This window comes from Parus major, chromosome 2, assembly GCF_001522545.3.
Source record: "Parus major isolate Abel chromosome 2, Parus_major1.1, whole genome shotgun sequence".
Taxonomy (NCBI): Eukaryota; Metazoa; Chordata; class Aves; order Passeriformes; family Paridae; genus Parus; species Parus major.
In genome coordinates, this window is record NC_031769.1 from 98,928,280 (window position 1) to 98,948,957 (window position 20,678).

General features: G+C 43.3%; 2 protein-coding genes across 4 annotated transcripts in view; one reads left to right on the forward strand and one right to left on the reverse strand.

Annotated features, from left to right (window-relative positions):
* The window catches only part of SPIRE1 (spire type actin nucleation factor 1), a 128,192-nt gene extending 121,557 nt beyond the window's left edge, over positions 1-6,635 (forward strand). The window contains 1 exon segment of the mRNA XM_015617331.2: positions 266-6,635. Within this exon segment, the coding sequence (XP_015472817.2) occupies positions 266-518 (253 nt within the window). The 3' untranslated portion in view covers positions 519-6,635.
* A 2,564-nt stretch (positions 6,636-9,199) lies between these two features.
* PRELID3A (PRELI domain containing 3A) lies at positions 9,200-20,287 on the reverse strand. Of its 3 annotated transcripts, none has more exons than XR_001519307.2 (7): positions 20,144-20,287; positions 17,652-17,820; positions 17,250-17,339; positions 16,416-16,486; positions 16,219-16,321; positions 14,516-14,628; positions 10,827-10,913 (listed from the first exon to the last, which is right to left on the reverse strand). XR_001519307.2 is itself a non-coding variant. In XM_015617340.2 (7 exons), exons 1-6 carry the CDS (start codon positions 20,173-20,175, stop codon positions 14,575-14,577), a joined length of 519 nt encoding a protein of 172 aa, XP_015472826.1. In that variant the 5' UTR covers positions 20,176-20,287; the 3' UTR covers positions 10,827-10,913; positions 14,540-14,574. The 3 variants fall into 3 exon arrangements, 2 of the variants coding, with proteins under 2 accessions (XP_015472825.1, XP_015472826.1); XM_015617340.2 differs by having other exon boundaries at positions 14,540-14,628; XM_015617339.3 differs by lacking the exon at positions 14,516-14,628 and having other exon boundaries at positions 9,200-10,913.
* Positions 20,288-20,678: the final 391 nt, after the last annotated feature.

Sequence of the window (20,678 nt, forward strand, 5' to 3'; positions counted from 1 at the left end):
TTGCTATGGTGCTGTGTAGATTAGCCAAAGACATCAGCTATTTTTAGTTACTAGTAAGGTTGTTTTTGCCAGGATGTAAATGTTACACACGCCCTCAGTCAGCGACCCTGCAATCTTGCCAATCCAGGCAGAAGCTGTCCTCTCCAGTATTGGTGTAATTTGGGACAGGAGGAAGGAAAATTTAGACCTCTCTGATGTGATCTTTCCTCGGGCTTATAGCCAAGCTGACAAATAATGTGACAGATCCTGCTCTTTTGCCTTTCAGGTTGACCTCAAGGTCCAAGTCTGTGGATAAGTCACACGAAGAGTTTCCCAAAGAATTAATGGAGGACTGGAGCACAATGGAGGTTTGCGTGGACTGCAAGAAGTTCATCTCAGAAATCATCAACTCAAGCCGGCGCAGCCTGTCTCTGGCCAACAAGCGAGCCAGGTTAAAAAGGAAAACGCAGTCCTTCTACATGTCATCACCAGGAACCTCGGAGTACTGCCCCTCAGAAAGGACGATCAATGAGATCTGAGCCGTGTGCCTTCTGCTTTGCTTCCGTCTCCATGAGGTCATCATCCATGAACAAGGTCACTGGAACCGGATTGTCACCCATTGCTTCGTTCCGCTTGACTGGCTTGGGTTTGCATTCCATCACGGGATTTCCTACTCCAGCAGTTCCCAGAGACACAGAGCGCTGTGTTTGGATCTGTGCAGGGTGATACGCGACGGGTCAGCTGCTCGCGCGCGGAGAAAATCAATAGTTTGAAATTGTTGCCTCTTTTGTATGTGTGCGTCAAAATGAGAAAGCCTTTTCTTGCTTTCAGTCTTTTTTTAACCATGCTTTGAATCATTTTTCAGGAGAGGAGCTGAGAGCAGCTGTGTGATGGAGAGCCAGATCTAGCACAGTGTCAGTGTTAGCGCAGTAGCAAGCAGTAGGTCCTGCTGCATTCCCACCCTCGGAATGCTGACGCCCTTGTTGAGGCAGCCAAGGGCCGTGTCACTCACCAGCGTGAGCAGCTCCGGTCAAATCCATCTTCCTTTGACCCATTTTGGTTGCTCTGAGATCAGGGTTCAGCACAGGACTCTACAGTGTCCTGGGGCAAAGCAGGTGACAAAGCTCTTCGCCCGTGTGGTCGGTCATACCCCTGAGCTGCTGTACTTCTCTAAGCCTTAGTGTCCTTCTGAGTGACTCCTGAGCAGGTTTTAGTAGTTTACTTTCTATCTTGAATGTATGATAATGACTACTAGTAGCAGTGAATTTTAGTAGTAGACAAAGTTGTACAGTTTATGGGGAGAACGGGAAATAAGGGAGGCTTCTAATTTTAACTGAATAACTGTAACATTGTTCTCGTGGTTACTCAGAGAAAGCAGTGGGTAAGGTGTAAATTTGTATTATAATGGAGCACACAGATACTGCTATAGTTCTGTCTGACAGCATATCCACTAGTAACCCCATTTTTTCTGGGGTTTGTAACTTGGCTGTAAAAATTCGTGTTCTGCTGAAATTTGGGACGGTGCTCTCTCAGATTGGGAGCGATCTCTCTTTTTTTTCTGTAATCTTTTTTTCATTCTTTCCCCCCTTTTAATTCACTCACAAGGGAGTGCTAGACTAATTGTTTAGAAGTTCCAACATTTTTACATTAACTGACATCTCATGCTTTTTTGCACTTTTTTTGATATTCAAAATACTTTTTTTTTTTAATTCAGTCATAGCCAGAGTATAGTCAATAATTTGGGCCAGATCTTTTTGGTATTTAAAAACAAGCTAACATAGCCAAGTTATTAATACTTGAAAATCAACTACTGTAACTTTTTTCATAAATTTTTTAATACCCTGAGGCATATTTAATATCTATATAGCGGTGTACTATAGAATGACATAGCAGAAAAGTTTCAGATCTATTTATTAACATTTCTATACTTCGAGTTAATGAGAGATACCTCAGAACTGCTCCAAAGTAGCTGGGACTGGACTTCCATAACATAATTTTAAAAGTGAATTAACCAAAACAGCTTCCTCTGTCCAAAAAGCCCAAGAGACAGACTGCCCCTCTGGCCCTGGCAAGGCACAGTGCCCAGGCTGAGAGGCACCAGGGCTGCTTGGCTCCCATTTGGCAGCCTTTGGAGCAGCCATCCATATCGTTTCTTTTAGGCTGATTTGAAAAGCACATGCAAAAGTCTCTGTAAACCTTCCCAGGGAGCCAGCCATCCTTATTTTTTGTTAAAAGCCCCCTTGGAAAATGAGAATTTTTGCATATGTAGGGTTTATTGAAATAGTTTCGATTTTTTTTCTGAACCAATGTGAACAGGAAAAGCAGGGCTCAGTGCTGACTCTCCCTCCTTGCTGTCCTGTGTAAGGTCAGGTGTCACAGCCCTCTCCTCATGGTACCTCTGGAAAAGTGTCTAGCCTGTTCAGGCACCTGGGATGAGATAGGGATGTGGGATTGCAGGGGAGCAGCACAGGCTGGCTGGTGGGAAAGGTTCTGCTGTTGCTGGAAGGGTCGCCCGATCTCAGTCACATCAGCACTTTTTCTTGTTTCTGTGCCAAAACCAGGCTGTGGGTTTGCTGCACAGTGCACCAGGGAAACCAGAGGGAAACAAATGCAGGAAATCTCACTTTGCATCTGCCCTGTTGTTGTCATGATTTTTTCATGGAGATGCCCTGGCCATGTTACAGTCACACAGTCCTCTGCTCACAGTCTGCTTCCCTGGTGTCCTCAAGCCACCGAGGTGCAGAGCATCCAGCACATTTATTTGCCTCTTGGAGAGGAATTTGGGATGTTGTAGAGCAGGCAGGATGAAGGACTAAGTAACTCCTGAGCCTACAAAGGCAAACAAGTCCTTCATGGGTGTGCCCTGCTCCACTCTTGGCAGTGTCTGGGGGTGGCTCTGGGGCAGTGACAGAGCCCTGTGATTCGGCCTGTGCCTTCCCAGAATTCCCACAAGTCCTTGGCTCAGGGCAGGCTCTGCTGTGCTGGGCAGGGAACAAACACTGAAAAACAATGCAGTGGTTGTACAGATAGCTCCCTGTAGCTCACACAAAGCTGCCATGGGCCAGGGCCTGGATAACCTCTCTTTTTCCCTGGAAAAAACCCTCCAAGCTGCTGACACATGCTGTGGCAGGCTCCAGAAGACATGGTGTGAAGGGCTGTCTCTCCTCCTTGCTCCATCCCTTCCTCCCTGGCACAGCTGCTCTGTCTTTTCCTGGCATTTCATTCTGCAGGAGGAGAAGCAGTGGGTTGGTTCATTGTGGAAAGCCTAAAGGAGCTCAGCTCGCTGGTTGCCTGGCTCTGCAGAGTGGGCTATTTTTAGCTTTCCATCTCCTCCCTGCCTGCACCAGCATCCCAAATCCACTGCAGCCATTGGCCCAGCACCCCGTGGTGCTGCCCAGCATGTCCTAGTTACGGGCTGAACTTCACGTCAGCGTCGGAGGGGGAAATCAGAAGCTTGTAAATATCTGTAATATATTTATTAATATTTAGGGAAGTCTCCATCAATCATGCAATGGGAATTGACTTTCCCATGATGTTCTAAAAAGGAAATGAGTCTTATTTATATGTGTGTTGGCTGTTATCTTTTATTAGAGTTAACGCTTTCAGCCCCCTAATACAGTTTGCACATCTTAGAGAGAATTACTGCTGAAAAGAACACGGCAGTAGCACAGTGAACTCTGTTCCATGAATTTTAAAATTATTTTCTTCTGGGTTTTTTTAGCTTTATTAGTATGCCCAAGGTCTGTCAAAATGTGTCATACGAGACCCAAGGAGCTAAAAATGCCTCTGGCAGCATCAGTCTTGTTTTGTGTGTGAACCTGGTTGTGGGGAATGCAAAACCAGCTCTGCCTCACAGCAGTGATGGAAGATGCGAGCAGGCTTTTGCTACAGCTCTCAGACCTGACCTTTCAAGTGTTCATGGTGACAGTAGTGTTTTGAGGGGTCGTTGGGGTTTTTTTTCCCCTTTCTCCATTACTTCCTTTATACAGGGAGGGGTGTTACCTGGTAAAAATAAAATGCCTTTCCATTATAACCCTTGTCTGTGTTAATTATTCATGGGGAAACTGATTTAAAGGTTCTGTCTCTCTCTTTTTCATGCTTTTATAGTTTTGTAAGATCAGTCAGATGTTTCTTTTGGCAAAGAATTGTTAACGAAAATGATTGCATAACAGCTGAACACTGTCTGGGCTGCATGAAGGGATGAAAACCTGTCGAAGTACCCTTAGAATAGCAATAAAAACTGCTTGTGTAACCCCAGTGATGTGATTAGCTCCTCGTCATCACCTGCAGCCAACTCCCTCTGTTACCAGTGTGTTGCTTCTTCCAACACTGGCAGGCTGTACCTGAGGCAGCACATTTGTCCTGCATGTAATACAGGCTTTGGGAAATGTCCATCCCTCCCTCATCATTGGGAGAGAAATGCTGACAGTCTTTCAGAGAGGTTTTTGATGGATTTGGTTTAGTTTTTTAACCAGAAGTGAAGAGAACGTTATTATCACAACTCTTACATCTTTCTCTTCTCTTCTGAGCATCCCTTTTTCTCTAATCAAGTTCAGCATCAGCTTCCTTGCTTCATTACTGGCTGCATGCTCTATAGGTTAAAACTTAGAACCTCCAGCTTTAAACTCCTGACTGCTACCTTCCTGCTTCACTTCATCCAGCAGCTCTGCACATCTCTTAGGAATGTCTGTCTTAGAGCTCAGTCTCATCTGTGAAGCAGTGACAGCACACAGGCATGAGAGAAAGGTGCTGCAACTCTACACTGGTGCTACAGCACATGGATTATGTTCATGTTACCAGAAAATTTTATACTGTTGCCATGTTGATAACTTGGAGCTGCTCTGGCTTATTTCTTCTTTTGTGTATGTGTATTTTAAGGCCAGTCTGAGAATGTTTATGAATACCAATTCCAGCTATAGAAACCTCTTTCATTGTTCCTGTCTGATTTTTACTACTGTGTTTCAGATTTTCTGGGTACCTGAAATTACTATTCCCCAGAACTTTCTTGTAGGAGAACCATGACTGAGGGCCATTAGCTCAGCCTGATGTGATACACAAAGCCACAGAACTCTCGTGCTGAGCGGCACCTGTGAGCTCCAGCAGCCCAGAGCAGAGGAAATCTGGGGCCTTCCCTGTTCCCTCACCTTGACATTGAAAGATCCCAGAGTTGCCCATGTTGCTCAGCTGCCCTGGCACAAGCTGTGAACTGCTCCATGTCCCCAGCTGCAAAAAGACACTTCAAAGTGGTTAGAAACAGTTTAAAGAATTTTGAGAGCTGCTGCTGAAGAGCTGAGTGCTAAGTGTCAGAACTGAAAGGATCCTGCAGTGCAAGTTTCCATCTGCTTTCAGTACTTGAAAATAATTAGCCCTACTTCCAGGTAGGAGACAAATTCCAGAGAGATGAAACTTTAAAATACTTAGACAAGCAAAGACTTGTGAATGAATTTTTCTATGGTAGATCTGCACTCAACAAATGTCATGGGGCATAATCAGGAGATGGAACTAAACAGATATAAAATTTTATGCAGTAGTAGCTCAGTTTGTTTATTTGAAATAAATCAATTCAGTAATGTTCTGGCTTCTTCCCTGGACAGGCTATTTTGCAGTGGCAGTGCCTGGCTGAACTGAGTGTCAGATGTGAGGTGGCCCAGGCGCTGTGTCCTGAGATAATGGGAGCTGCTGCTGTCTGCAAAGGTCAGCGAGATGGCTTCTGTAGAACATTTCTAGAGGAAGCCCTTTGGAACAGACCCTTCAGAACAGTCCTTACTACAGCTAATTAAAAAATACATTTGTAAGCAGATTGTCTTTCAAGGTGCCATGCTGCTACTTTAAACTCACAGCTGAAAAGGACCTGTTTGATTATTGATACATTTGATTTTAAACAAATCCAACCCATAAGAGCACTCAGTATGAAAAAACATATTCTTGGTCCCTCCAATGCAGCTGAAGGTGTTTCCACTAAGCTCTCTGCACTGCTCTAACCAGTGACACCAGTGCTTAGAAATGGGAGCCAGCAATGCTTTGGCTTTTGCAGGATGGGCCCTGGGCCAGACAGCGCAGTGTTAAACTGGATTTCAGAAACTACTAAATCTAGAATTAAAGGACATGGGCATGAGCTGATGTAAGGTCTGCAGGAGGTGGGTTTCCAAAGTTTGTTTGAAGTAAGCACCAGTTCAGCTGGCACAGATCTACAGAGAGGCAGCACTCTCATGTCCCAGCTTTCAGGAGAGACAGAGCCCAAGGCCCAGCTTCAGTTGAGGAGGTTTTAACATGGGCATGTTACTATCGAAGGGCTGGTGGTTACACTACCTGTGAATCAAAAGCAAAATGAAGATAATGAGAAGGGGCTTTGAGATGTATTTCTGTTAAAGCTGGTTCCATCTCCCTAACCCCCTTCTTTAATAAAAAAAAATCCCAAATAGGAGCTGCACTTTCTGGACATGAACAGGCCTAAAGCACAAACCCTTCCCCTCTGAGCTTCCCCTGCTTCTCTGCTGTCACTGTGCATGTACCGTCTGCGCATCTTCAGGGACACCAGGGGCATCATCTCTAACAGCGAAAGGCAACAGAATTGTCTTCTGCTTGTTTCCATGTTACGTGGTACTGAAATGCAATTTCTTGTTTATGCGTTACTAATAAAAAGCTCTTTAAAATTACTGCATTACTCTCGCCTTCTTAAGGGAACTGTGAATACCACAGGCACCATTTCTTACAAAGCACAGCTGGCAAGGCCCTGTTCCACATTTGTTTGGCCAGGCAGAGCCCTGAACCTTAGGTGCTGCAGATATTAGCAAGGTCAGAAACAAAATTATAGCAAAGTAAAAGAGAAGGTATTGTACCAGCAGGGCCCCACATTAGGAGCCCTTACTGATCATTTTGCTTGCAGGTGCCTTCCAGTAAAATGAGAATCATACCTCAATCACCTCAGCTGTGGAAAAATTAAAAGGACAGGACTTGTGTTTCACAGAAATACCTTCTCATTGAACAAATCCATAGTGAAAGCATGACCTGCTCCCTGGAGCTGTGATTAAAAGGCTTAGCCCATAACCTGCATGATTCTGACAGGTGGCAAGTAGTGTTGGTGGGGTAGGGAGGTAGTTTATTAGATAAATAAGGTCTTATTTACAAGTCAAGGCTAGTCATTTTAGATGAGTCTTTCCTGTTCTAATGCAAAGTGAAGCAGCTGCCAGTCCCAAATGGGGTTACCAGTCCAGGCCAAGAGGACCCCTGCAGAGCTTTTGAGCAGTTTGTGGCTTACAGCAAGCTCCAGGGAGACTGGTACTGGATCCTGCTGCCTACTAAGCACAGACTAATGGAAAGTATTTTTCCGCAGCTTTCTCAGAAAACCAACAGCATAATAGGTATTACCACAGTCACACCCAGAAGTGTTTTTCTAAACTGCACATGGCATTTATTTTGGATAGCACCATATACATAGACACTTCACAGCCCTGGCCTTCATGGCTCTCAGTTTAGGGAGGTGCAACTGTAGGAATGGTGTTGCCTACCCACTGCTCCACCTGAGGATTTGAATGAAAAATGTCTCAGCAAGGAACATGGCTGGTCATTTACTCAGTGCTAAGTTATTACATTGTTAGTACATCAGTGCCCAGACTGTGCTCTGCAGCAGTTCCTGACACCACCTGCTGCAGCTCAGTGCCTTTGCTTACTTTAAGCAAAACTTTCAATAATACGGGAGCTTTCACTAGGATTGCCTGTTGTCCCAACAAATAAAACCCTTCCTCCATTGTGCCTGCTGACCTGATGGAGGAAAAGAAATAAGAAGCATGGGGGGGAGCATGGAGGACTCACACTGACACAAGGCCAAGTTAAGAAAAAGACAGGTTAGACTAAACAAACCAAGACCATGTGACTACCCTGTTTTACGTTAATACCTTTTGTTGCTAACACGAGCGTGCACCAGCACAAAAACTAGACATCAATCAGAAGCCAAGTCTACTTTGAGTGTGAGATCTTCAACATCTTAAAATCCTTCAGGGCCAAGAACCAAAATGCCCAGTTTGCCACGCTCTGGGAACCACTGCTGCTCTCTTCCCTAGCTGCTTCCCCTGCAGTCAGGAACCAGCTCTTCCCAGCTTCTTCCTTCCACAGCAGGCCTAGGTGATGCAGCTGTAGGGATGGGGAGAGCAGCCACACTTCTATCCAATGTGGAGACCTGGTGCCAAATTCTTAAAATCCAACCACCTCCCTACATCACATGCCCCTCCATTTCCCTTTAACTGCAACCCAGCAGCTGAGAAGCACCAAACTGCAGCTTGAGCTGCTGCAAACAACCTCCCTCTTACCACTCACAAAACCCAACTTCAGTTCCCCTTTCAACTCTCAAAGTGCAGATTCGAGATGGCACTTGCTACCTATTAATCAAAACGGTTACAAGCACTGAGCTTTCTTCTGCTTGGCCCTCAGCACTTCAAAATCCCTTCAAGTAAATCAGCACTGACTTGACACCATATCTGTTCTACACATTTTTTTCCACCTACATATCTTTTTCCTCCTTCTGCTCCAATCCAAGAAGCTGTGCTCTGCTGCTCCCACAAGCAGCCTAACACTTCCCTCACATGCAGCTTTCTGTCTTTGAGACGCTTCAATCAATGCATGTGATGTAAAACTGACTTCAGAAATATTTTTTAGCAATTTCCAGTAAAGGAAGAAAAAATGGATGAAATTCTCTAGGGAGCAACAAAAATAGACAATTCCAAAGGCAGGGTTTTTTTGCCTCAAGGGCCCCTCAGTCTGTAACAGTCTATGAAGTGGAAGGGGAATTGGGATGCTTCCAAAACAGTGTTATGCACAGCACAAACAGGTAGAGATCCCATTGGATCCCATCAATCTGACCAGTCACATGGCCAAGGGAGAAGTTGGAAGCCCCATATGCCAACAATAAGGACAGAGAGCAACAATAAGCCCAGGAAAGCTTATAGGAAATTAAGAACCACTTCATCTGCTGAACACTGGAACCTACCTGGTTCCAGTGTGACCCACTGCAAGGTCCTTTGTACACACTGGCAAAATGAGCAGCCAGAGGAAGATCAATAATCCTATGGATGCACAACTGGCACCTACCCCTAAGATGAGAGGAGGCCAAGTGACAGAAGAGGCCTCCAGAAATTAGTCTTTTTCCTACCCAAAGCTTCCCCACTCTCCTTTTGCCTAGAGAACAGCAGGAGAGGGCTGAGCACAATGAAAAGAACAATGTAAATATTTGCTATTCATTTAATTGCTTTTGACTAATAGACATATTTTTTAAAGTAGGTTTATTCATTAGGATCATAATTTAGTTACACCCAAATTAAAGTTTACTTTTGAACTAACCAGAATATGAATACTGACAATTCCCTTAAGCTACAAACACAGTAAAATTATCAGATCAAAACAGTGACCAACATTTTACTCTTCTTTTTTAGAAGTTACTCATGCTCTTTTAACAGCTTCCTGAGCACATGCTTGCCACTTGAACAAGTAAACATCCTTGCAACATTCATTTAACTTTGTGTGCACACCAAATATAAGTTTAAATGCCGTAACAGAGGATTCTGTCTGAGAAACATATATTACATCTGTATCAAACATGACAATTCTGTAAACACCAGTCATTACCAATATATATTTATGCATATTTAATAGGAAAGTTTCTGCAGTTTTTGGAGTATTTTTCCAGATAATGAGAAGCATTTCAAAGGATTTTAAAACCACTTTGTACCCACTTTTGTGGAAAAGTGTTGAACAGGTTCAGTTATACTGGTAGTCAGTAGTTAACAGAAAGCATTTAGAAAGGAGAGTCCATTTGTTGTTCTTGTACCCTTGTTTTCTCCATTCAGGAAATGAAAATTTTCTCTTTATGAAACCCTAATCATTTGGACTTAAAATTTTCTGCTAAATTCTCATTTCAACTCTTCTGGTGATTGCATCAATTTCTCCCTCATTTAAGACATGATGTGAAGAGCAAGGACCAGTGGAACAGCACAGTCTCTTCATTCCAGTAGCCTACAAATACACTTCTGAGAGATAAATAAGTATTTTCCAGCACCTTCCAGTAATCACTACCCCATCCTCATAGGGAGGGGAGGAGCTAGGACAAATTAATAAATAAGAAAATAAATTATACCCTTCTTCCCATCAGAAAAACCTATTTTAGGCTATTAACATAAATAGAAATTTTATCTTTGTTTGGATACAAACATCAAAGAGGTAAAGGTATATGTGTGACATGTTCAGGCAGCACATTTAAACAACCTAAGAAGAGTTAGTTCCACACAAGATGTAGCCTTTCAAGAGGATCCTCCAGATAAATACCAAATTCTACAGTATAATGTTCTGACTCATGTAGTTCCCTTTAACTGGCCATAAGACATTATCAGATTACAAACTAGACAAAATTCAGTGCTCTAGGACCTATCAGCCCTCTCCAGAACAAAAGTTCATATGGAAAACCCTTAATCCCACACATGCTTTTTTCCCAAGCTTTTCAGTTTGAGATGGTGTAAATATGACATGCCCTCTACCTTTGTTTTAAAAGGCACATTTAGGCCATTTTAAATGTGCTACATGTTTTGTTTCCAGTGTTAAACAAATTGTTCCAGTGAAAAGAGCATCTGCAGGAAGTCAGTTTAATCTTCAGTAGGCAACAAGAGTTGCTGTGGAGATGACAGATGAGGTTACTTTTCCACTGATCCGGTATTCTTAAAAATGGACAAAACCTCTGCAGATCAGCCTTGGGAGGGAGTTCTACAGAGCAGTCTGCAGAATAAGACTTTTCTGTCAGTTACTTGGTTTTATTTGGTGAACCCAAATATTTGGCTTTATTTTTCTGTGGACGCTGCTGCCATGGCTGGTTTGATCCCTTCGCGTGTGGACTTCAGCTCTTCTAGTTCTGTGTTTAGTTTGCTGATCACCCACTCCAGGGCATCCCGACCCTGCCAGAAAAACACCAGAATTTAGGATCAGAACAGACACACCACCACTGCTCATGTTTCTATAGGTCTTCCTCTGTCAGACATGAAACTTGTTTTAAAATTGATGCCATGCCTTGCATAGTTTGTTATCAGAATATATTGATAATTTCTTAGCATCTTCTTATGGAAATTTCACTGCAAAGGCATTTGCTTCATCCCTAAGCCAGAAGCAAATGCAATGCTGGTGTGAGCTCCCTGTACCATGCCAAGGCAAAAAGGCCTAATTCAGCAGTCGAGTTTCCTTACCTAAGAGAATTGTTATTTTTGCTGTCTGCTATTCCCACCACGTAAATACTATCAGCAGATTTATGGCAAAATCCAGGTACTGTTCTTAGCTTCATTAGCCAAGTTATGTAGAGAGTTTTTGAGAAGATCCAGGACAAAGTCTTCCAAGTACTCTCTGAAGTAGCAGCTAAGTGATCTGATATCTATCAAGAATTCAGAAGTGGGCTCACACTGAATTCTACATTTGTACACAGCAACTTTTCAGCAGATAAATCAGACTAGTTGAAAGACATGAGCTGCACATTTTATATCAAGGTATGGGAATGTCTCAAGCTCAGAACTGAGAGCCAGTGCTTCAGTAAGAGCGGGAGAACCCAGGGCAATAAGCCTGGCAAAAACATTTGAACTGAAGAAGACTCTGCAGCAACTTCACCCCAATGACCACAAGATGCAGCCAGCGGCACAAGGAAGTCGAGAAAATAAAGAGAAGGACTTTAACTAAACAAAAGTCAATATTTTAGAACTCTGCAAGCTCAGAATAGCAGCTTTTGTCAAAGCAAGCAGATGGGATCGGACCAGGAAAACACCTGGCCTTTTTTCACTCACAAGAGAGAAGCCAAGAGACATTCACCTCTATAACTCTACTAAGAATAAGAAATACAAACAGTGGAGAGCAGTAAGTGGGAGCCACATGGCTCTGGCCAAGTTTAGAATTCTGGAGATAAAGGTTGGAGCCCAAAAAGTCATAAATGTTCATAAATTGTCGGTGTTCAAGCCTTCTGTAGACATTGACAGAGAGGACAAGCATGGCCTCCTCTTCACACAGAGTTTCATTCCAAACTATGATGTGCTAATTTTGTTGTATTTATTAAAGGCAATAAAGTGCACAGGAACATCACAGTGTCCAGAACCTGCTGCTGTCCTTTACAGACTACTAAGTATGAACAAGAATCTGCATAAGCAGCTTTGAAAACTTAAGGAAAAAAAATATCAGAAGAAAGCTCATACAGTCTTCAAGGATTTTTTTTTGCCAGGCTAGAAACATTAGTCTGGAATAATATGAAAAGCCCAGATCCTGAGTGCAAAGTGTAACATATTAGAAGAAATAAAATTTTACTGTGAATAGGAGCACAGTTATCTCAAGACTCTCACTAAGGTCAGTGAAGGGCTGACTCAGTTTCTCTTTGGGTTTTCCATATTCCAGGGACTCACAGAATAAACACTAATTGCTACTTCTGCACTGGCAGGCGGTCTTTAAACAGAGAAAAGTCATCCAGATATCACAATAAAATATTCAGCTCTTGGTCAAGGTTCAGAAAGGGAGATCCAGCTCCACTCTCATGTTATCTCAAGAACTAGGATGTTTAAGCTAGTAAAGTGATGCCTTTAAAAGATACTAATAATGAATTCAAGAAAGCATGATTGAAATTGTCCACTTTAAGTACAGGTTGTTGATAAAAGACCTTAGAAGGGATGATTTAACTTCTGAGCTCCTTCCATTTGAGCACCAAAGTGGTTGTTCTTCAGCAGGGAGTAACTTCCACCTTCTCCAAAGGCTGTGCAAGACCTGGGAGCACCAGTAAAGCACATGTAAAAGCACCCAGACATGGGCAAGCTACTGCACAGCAACAAGCTGTAACCAGCCATGAATTAACGGAGATGAGTGCTCAGTAAGGAAAAGGTGGGGGGCAGGGAGGGGGAATCATCTTTCACTAAGCAGGCATTTGGACATTTAAAAGTCAAGTTTAAATATCCTCTCTGAGGTGACACAGGCACACAGAACTGAGACAGCAACAGCTTGGATGTTGTACTTGTTATATTGCTCAAAGAAGACTTCTCAGAAGGTCAAACACCCTTGCCATAGAAAGCACTCAGTAGAAAAACACTGAGATCCTTTTCAGGCCCTGACTTGAAACAATCACATCATTGTGTTTTGTTTGATATCTCTGTTGATGAGATAAATTAATAAAAAAAAAATCCATGACATTCAACTGGAGCACCAAGATATTTCCTCCAATTTTTGGGAGTACATAGGTCTGTGTATATCTCCCGAGACTTGCATACCCTATATGCCATATTTTGTAGCTAAGAATAAACCCATGGTATTGGCAAGGAAGACTTCAGGAGCATTCTGCACAGGAAATTAAGGTAGAAATCTCAACCAGATCCAAAGCCTCCAAGTGCCACAAAACTACCCAGTTACCAGAAAAAATCTGACAGAGGACTGTCTATAAAGTCTCATACTGGACAACAAGTTCTGCAGTCAGTCATTAAGCAAGCACATTCATCCCCAGGCATGCATGTTGTGTTAGTCATTATTGCAGGTGTCAGCAGCATGACGTGGCTGGCAGAACAAGCGCTGCATATGAAGATTTGTTGGTAGAGCTTAAGTGACTGATAAGTGCTGAGCCTTTGTAGTTGATATTTTCCAGAAAAACAGCCATAAAAGCTTAGTGGAATGAGAACGTAAAAGCAAACACTCATGGCATACACAGATCTCAAAGTTAGCAGTGTAAAAAGCCCGACTTTCTTAACTAGGAGAAGCAGCAAAATGGATTTCTTTCTTTTTAAGAAATCTTATTGGCTGAAGCAGAAGCCAATACAGGAATGACAGGGACAGGCTACACTGACTAGTGGAAGAAAAACAATCTGCACAGAGGTCTCACAGAGGCAAATACACTCAGTTCTCTCAACCCTGAACTCAGATTTGTTCATAGTTATATAGCTGCAGGGGACACGTCACTACCAAAATGAATATAACTACAAGACCAGTGAAAAGCAGGAACAGTCTGGCACCCTGACAGCTTCAAGATTTGCAGATTTCCTCAGAAGGACAACACTATTCCTCAGGCAGAAGAAAAGCAAACATAATTCTGCTATGCAAAACATTACACCTTTTAGGCAACCTGTTTCAAGAAATCAATTTCATACCCTAAGAACACAGTTCTGTTTCATTTTTATAAAGCTAATTCCACACACTAGCCAATTGATTAGTTTCCTTAGGTACCAGCTTTATATACCGAAATCACAAAAACTAGGACCAGATCAAACACTTGGTGGAGGAACTCCTTTCACATCCCTATTTGTCTGCAGTCTTCAAGCCATAAGCAAGACTGTGTGGTACAAGATGTGGCTGCAGAATGTTGGCTGCCCAGTGGCACAAGCATGGGCTCATGGGGCCTGGACAGGGGCTAAGCTCACCCTCTACAACTGCAGTGCAATGAACAGGTCTGCCATTCCTGTATGCAAGGTGTGTAAAACAGACATGCAGGGTAATTTATGAAATCCACGTGACAACAATCCATGCACATATTCGCTAGAAAGCTGAAATGCTGTACCAAGAAGAAGAATGCTGGCATTACCACTAGTTAGTACAAACTGCAGGTGTGGAGAACTGCTAGCTTAGAGCGCTTTCAGAATTTTGAATTATCCACTCAATAGCATCCCACCCCTAGAGTAATACAAAAAGATTTACAACAAACAGCAAATGATTTTTTCATCATCATTAAAAATAATAATGCATCACCTGCCACTGCTACCTCAGAGCAAAGTTTCAATAATTCCTCTTTCCTCAGACCAACAAAACATTTTTCATTAACTGTCATGAAGTTTAAGAGGGGTATTTAGAGCACAGAGGCACAGCACAGCATGCAAGAAGAACTAGTAGTAGCACAGTAGGTACTGGTTAGCAAAGAAAGGGTTGGTAACAGCAATTACAAATTCCTGACAAGTTCAAAATCTGTAGAGACTTTTCAGTGAAATACAAAGGACAAGAAGATCTTTCTGATTTGGAAGAAGCTGGTACGCCAGTGTGTTCCTTGAAAACGGCAGAACGGAATAATCTTTTTAAAAAAATGAGCTCTCTCACAGGCAACACCTCAACAGGTACCAAGAAATATTTACAGTTTCTCTGATTTCAAAAAAGACATGCAAATGTAACTGATGCCTCAAGAGGAATTTTGCCAGCATTTTTAAGTATGCCTAACTTGATCTGGCAGATCAGCCAACTAGACAGTGCTACCTCTGGGTCAGCCTGAAATTTGGTTGTGAACCAGGGTTTGTTCTTCTCTTTCAAGAATATACACTCTGCACAGACTTTTAAATGGAAACCAGATCAGAACAGAACTGTAATTTAATTGAAATACCTTCCATTTCAAACAAACGGAGAGCACCCAGCTAAGTAAAGGTACTCTTCAGTGTTCAGAAATGACCCATCACTCCTTCCCCATCCCCTGATTTTAACATGTTTTCCTCTCATCTTAGGAGAAGCAAACACAAGGGTGGAAAAGGATCTCCTCTCTGATCTAGTTGGTCCTACCAAGTTGGCTTACACTGGCTTCTGTCAAGGAGCATCCCTCACAAGGATGAAGGGGTGGCCAAAACACAGGATCTCTGGCATAGCAGGACTTACCTGGGCCAGACTGCCACTGTGCTGAACCCCTCCAGCAATGCAGGACACAATGTCAAACTCCTAACAGCACTTATCTGGCTGTTTGGCAACAAGACCTATGCTTCTCCAGCAATTCCATTTCTTCCCCAAAGAACTGTAGGACCAAGTGCCCAAGAACAAGCACTCCCATAGCTCTGCCTGTGCTGAACAGCAGCTCCATGGCTGCAGGCCAAATAGAAAAAGCAAGCACAGGACAGAGCAGTCAGTGCAGTGTTACCCAGGCGAGCCAGCACGGTCTCACCTCATCACAGAATATGCTTCTACTTACTCTACATTACTTTCAGCCAAAGCAAGAAGCCAGCTCAGTAGTGGATATGAACTGGAACAACTGATAAAAGCAGCATAGAAAATATGCTGGTATGAACTGATAAATCCACATTATAAAGGCTGAAAGCAAAGTTACATTCTCTACTAGCACTAACTCTTAGAAATAGGTTGGTAAGGGTATTTAAAAAAATCTGTTGAAACACTCTATCCAAAATCTAGAGAAATTAAATATAACAGTCAACACACACTATTGACAATTACTATTTCTAAAGAAAGAACAATTGGGTGGGGGGAAGAGAGGGATAAAACAGAATAAAGATGTACCTTTCTGGCATTAGAAGATATTGTGTTTGCCATCAAACTTTCCAGATAACTGCTCAAGCTAATGCCTTTAACAGTAATAATTGCTTCTTGAGTTAGCACAGTCCTGTAAGGGAATAAGGAAAGGTTAACACCTAAGCTGAACTGGACTAACAAATTGTCTCCTAGACACAAAGAGGCACACAAATATCCCTACTTACTTTTCTGGGTTCTCTGGATGAGGAGTGTAAACCAGTCTCTCGTCAACAGACACCAGGTTTGTGAGCGTAATCTTAAGAACAAAAACAGAGCTGAAATCCTCACTTCCCACCTTTCATTTTTCTGTTAGCAGCAGCACTACTCAATAGCAGAGCACTCAATTTAATGTCAAAATACTGTACACAGAATATAAAACCCTGAACAGAGTCAATAAAAAGACCTATAAAGGATGATGCATCTTCTCCTATCCCTGATCTATTTATATCAAAGTTCCCATTCACGGGACAGAGCACCAACAGCTTTCTCTCAATGAGAAAATTTATGATTTCTGATTTATGGTCAGCAATTAAGAGAGGCTCTTCCAGACCCCCACAGCACTACCTGGACTAGACAGAAAGATAATCCTCAGGAAGGACAAGGCCTCTTGTACAGAGACAAGACTCTCCTACTGACAACCCCACATTAAATCTGAGAGTTATGAGTTACCAGGACACCAAATATAGCACAATACCTCATTTACATTCCATGAAAAAAAGCTATTTCACATTAAAACATTGTTGGAAATGACAGAACTCATTCATCTGAAAGTCAAACTATTTTACGTGCATTCCAAAAAATAATCTTACATTAAAGACAAAATCACAAATGGTTGAATGATGAAGTATTTGAATTATGAGAAGATGTAAAAGAGAAAAAGAGTCTTCTAGGACACTGAATAAGACAAGTAAATTGTTGCCTCTAATGAAAGACACAGATACATTTCTAATCTAAATGTTAAGAGTAAAACATCCAACTTCTAGAACTAATTATTACAAACTTCTTAAGCCACCACTCACATTAGTGGAGCAAAGCTCCATCTTCTTTTCCACTGGATCTACCACAGAATGTTCCTCTATGTAAGTCAGAGTTCTACTTGTTCCTAATATCTGAAAGGGGAAAAAATGTTAAGTACCAAAATCCAACAAACAAACTGAACCTTAAAATACATAAATGCCTAATTCTCAGTGACCCCAAATAAATACAAAGTAATTCATGGATACCACAGATTGTGATCAGTGGGAGACTTCATTGTCTAGATTGTATCAGCAATAGAGCATGGCACAGACCAGCCTGGAAGGCATTTACAGACATACACAAATTTCAGCTTTTACTTTGAAGTCAGCTCCAATTCAGAGGATGGCAAAAGGATGATAAAAGGATCACACCCTTAATAAAGAATGAAGACTGCAAAAATGTACCGCTTTGACAATACTGGGCAATCCCCATTCAGTGCTGAGAAGACGGTGACTGTGCAGCCTCCCCTGGTTATCCAGGCTCCTGTCAAGGACATCTACTCCAACCACACATGGATTCATGGGGTTGGGGTACTTTCTCATAGCAGCTTTGATCACAGTATCCCAGGGATGTCTGTAAAAGGAAGAAGTGAGAGTATTTGTAAGTATTTGGTATTGAATCGCAAGTATTCAGATGATACTAAATCAGGACATAGGTTGTGCAATATGGAACATGCTGTACAGCTTCATAGCTCCCACAAGTCCCTTTGGAGACAGTTAGGCTTGGAAAGGCAATAAGAGAGTACTGACACAAAACAGAAAAAAAAATATTTTTTTCTCTCCAGACTAAAGCAAGGAATTATTAATGTAAGACTAAGAAAAATAAAGGCAAGGGGCAACAGTCACTCACTGCTAACTTGTAACTTGACATTCCAAGCAGTGTGTGCACAGAGATGGTGGAAATCTCAGCTCCTTCTAGAACTCCACCAGGAACACAACCTGACCTAACACTTAAGCTTGCCCTGCTTTCAGAAGAGGGTTAGACTACATGACCTCTAGGAATCCACTCCACCATACATTTTTCTGCAATTCTAAGCATACCAAATAAACTAAAGAGGAAATCACTAGCTTCTGCTCCTTCCTATAGCAAAAAAAAAAAAAAAAAGAAAAAAAAAGTGAAATAAAATTCTACTGTAAAAAGGATAATTGAGAAGTTCAAAATAAAGAAACAGATTTTTTCAGCTCACAGCCTGACATCTGCACCTACATTACTGCTTCCAGCAGATAGTTAGCATGAATTTCACTTACAGATACTCTGCTCAGAACTGTTTATATGAAACAAATTTCTATAACCTCAAATTCCTGAGATAGGAGCAGTCCTGCTACTCAAGGCCAGACTGTCCACACAGCTCTTGAGGTACCTTCAGATGCATCCTTCTGAAATAGAGGAGGCTACAGAAACCATGGACTTGATCCAACAGAGAAATTCTGCCCCTAATTATTTCTATATTCAGAATAACTGACTGTCCTGACATGACAGCCTGAAACCCTTTAAAGGTATTTTTAAAAATTCAACAATTGGTATCTAACTTAAGAAGGCTTAGGGGTGCCAACTTGTACTTAAGAGTTGCACTTAGGGCCCTAAATGGATTTTATTTTAGTCTTAAAATAGAGTGGTAGAGAAAGGCACTGACAGTACAGCACTACAAGAACAAACAAAGATGGAAAAGTGAGTTATTTTTCTAAGAAAAGTGTCAGAAAGCTTTACTAGTGCAGGCAGGAGAAATGAGAGCCCTCAATTCCTGCAGCAGAAGGAGAGTGTTCTTTGTTCCATCTTTGGTGACTCTTCACCTCCATCAACAGAAGATACACAAACTGAAAATGACAAAATTCTGTTAAATGTCCCTAAGGGATTGACTCAGAGATCTGATAAGGCACAACAACATTTTATTAACCATTCAAATTAACTACCTACACCCCCACACATTACGCCATGAGATGGGGGTGTTCTAATACAGAACTTGATGAGAAAATGTCAAATAAAAATAGCTTTTGCATTCCCTAGGTGACAGATACTCATCTCAGACTCGGGAGTTGTGCCATGCTCGAGCAGCCTCTGCATGTATTTCTAAGCAGGTATTTCCTGCTAGAAACCACCATTCACTTACACCAGACCAATGCTGAAATGGAGCACCGAGTACCTGCATCAGCACAAAGAATTCAGTTGTGTTGAGGTAATGAAACAAATTTAGAGCAACGCATCTGGGATATTCTGTAAAATATTTAAGAATTATCTCCCACGGTGCTCTTTGCGCTTCAAAACTTTTAGAACACCTGTAGCAGAGGAAACACCGGCACTGCTGAGCCCTCCACGCCAGCCCCCGGGACAGCTTGTTGCACACCTCCTGATGCTTTTCCCTGTTGTTTCCTCGTTCCGTGAGGGTGGAACCGGCTGCCCAGGACCACGTTCCATGCAGAAAAGCACTGATGGAAAGAACTCAGAGAGCTGGCTCCTGAGCGCCTCAGCGGCAGTGCCTGAAGCTGAGGGACACAGTCACTCTGTCCACACCTCTTGGAACATATAATCGGCTGCATTAGTAGTTTGGGGTTAATTTTTATTTATAGTGTGAAAGTTATTTTTCCTGAACACCTAGCCCTTTATCAAGCCATCACGCTGTCGGGCCAGCTCTACCACTCCATCCTGTTGGAATGCTATTCCCGAGCTAGAAGCCCAGGCGCGGCGTCCGGCCGCGCGGGAAGCAGCTCGAGGCGATGCAGGAACGGCACCGCCGAGGCCCGTTCCCGGCCTCCCTCCTCCTCCTCCTTCTCCAGCCGCGCCCGCAGCACTCCTATTTCCGCCATCACCTCGGTGGGATCCGGCTCGCCCCCCACGGCCCGGCACTGTGAAGCGCCGGGGTCTCGCCGCGCCCTCCGGCCCTCCCCGCCCGGCCCCTCACCCGAACACGTGCTCCGAGCTCCAGATCTTCATGGCCGCTCGCGGTGCGTCCCTCAGAGCCCGGCGGGAAGGAGGGCGCGCGGCGGCGGCGGCTGGCGCGCGGCGGCGGTGCCCGGTTGACTGACAGCCTCGCGCCGGCCCGGCGAGCGCGAGCGGCCGCCGGCAGGGGCGAGGGGGCGTGCCCGGGCCGGCGCGCGCGTCACGCACCTGCGTCACCTCCCCGCCCCTCCGCGCCCGTGGGAGAGGAGACGTAGCGCACATGCGCAGGAGCGTATGCCGGCCGGGGTCAGCGTCACGCAGTGGCCCGGGTTGGAAGCGATTCAAAGGGATCATCTAAGTGCAGTTCGTAGCCCTGCACAGGACAGCCTCAGGAATCACACCGTATGCCCGACAGCGTTATCCAAACGCTTCTCGAGCTCTTTAATGCTGTGACCATTTTCCTGGGAGACACCCTCTACGTAAAGAACCTTTTCCTGATATCCAGCCTAAACCTCCCCTGATACAGTTCGCGCTGGAAAGGTACATCCTGAGAAAGC

Excerpts from the sequence above, each read along its gene's own strand:
- PRELID3A (XM_015617339.3), bottom strand. The coding sequence starts at position 20,175 with ATGAAGATCTGGAGCTCGGAGCACGTGTTCGG. Across the intron at positions 17,821-20,143 it reads AGCTCGGAGCACGTGTTCGG|ACATCCCTGGGATACTGTGA; the intron begins GTGAGGGGCCGG and ends TTCCTTTTACAG. Across the intron at positions 16,322-16,415 it reads CATCCAGAGAACCCAGAAAA|GACTGTGCTAACTCAAGAAG; the intron begins GTAAGTAGGGAT and ends ATTCCCTTACAG.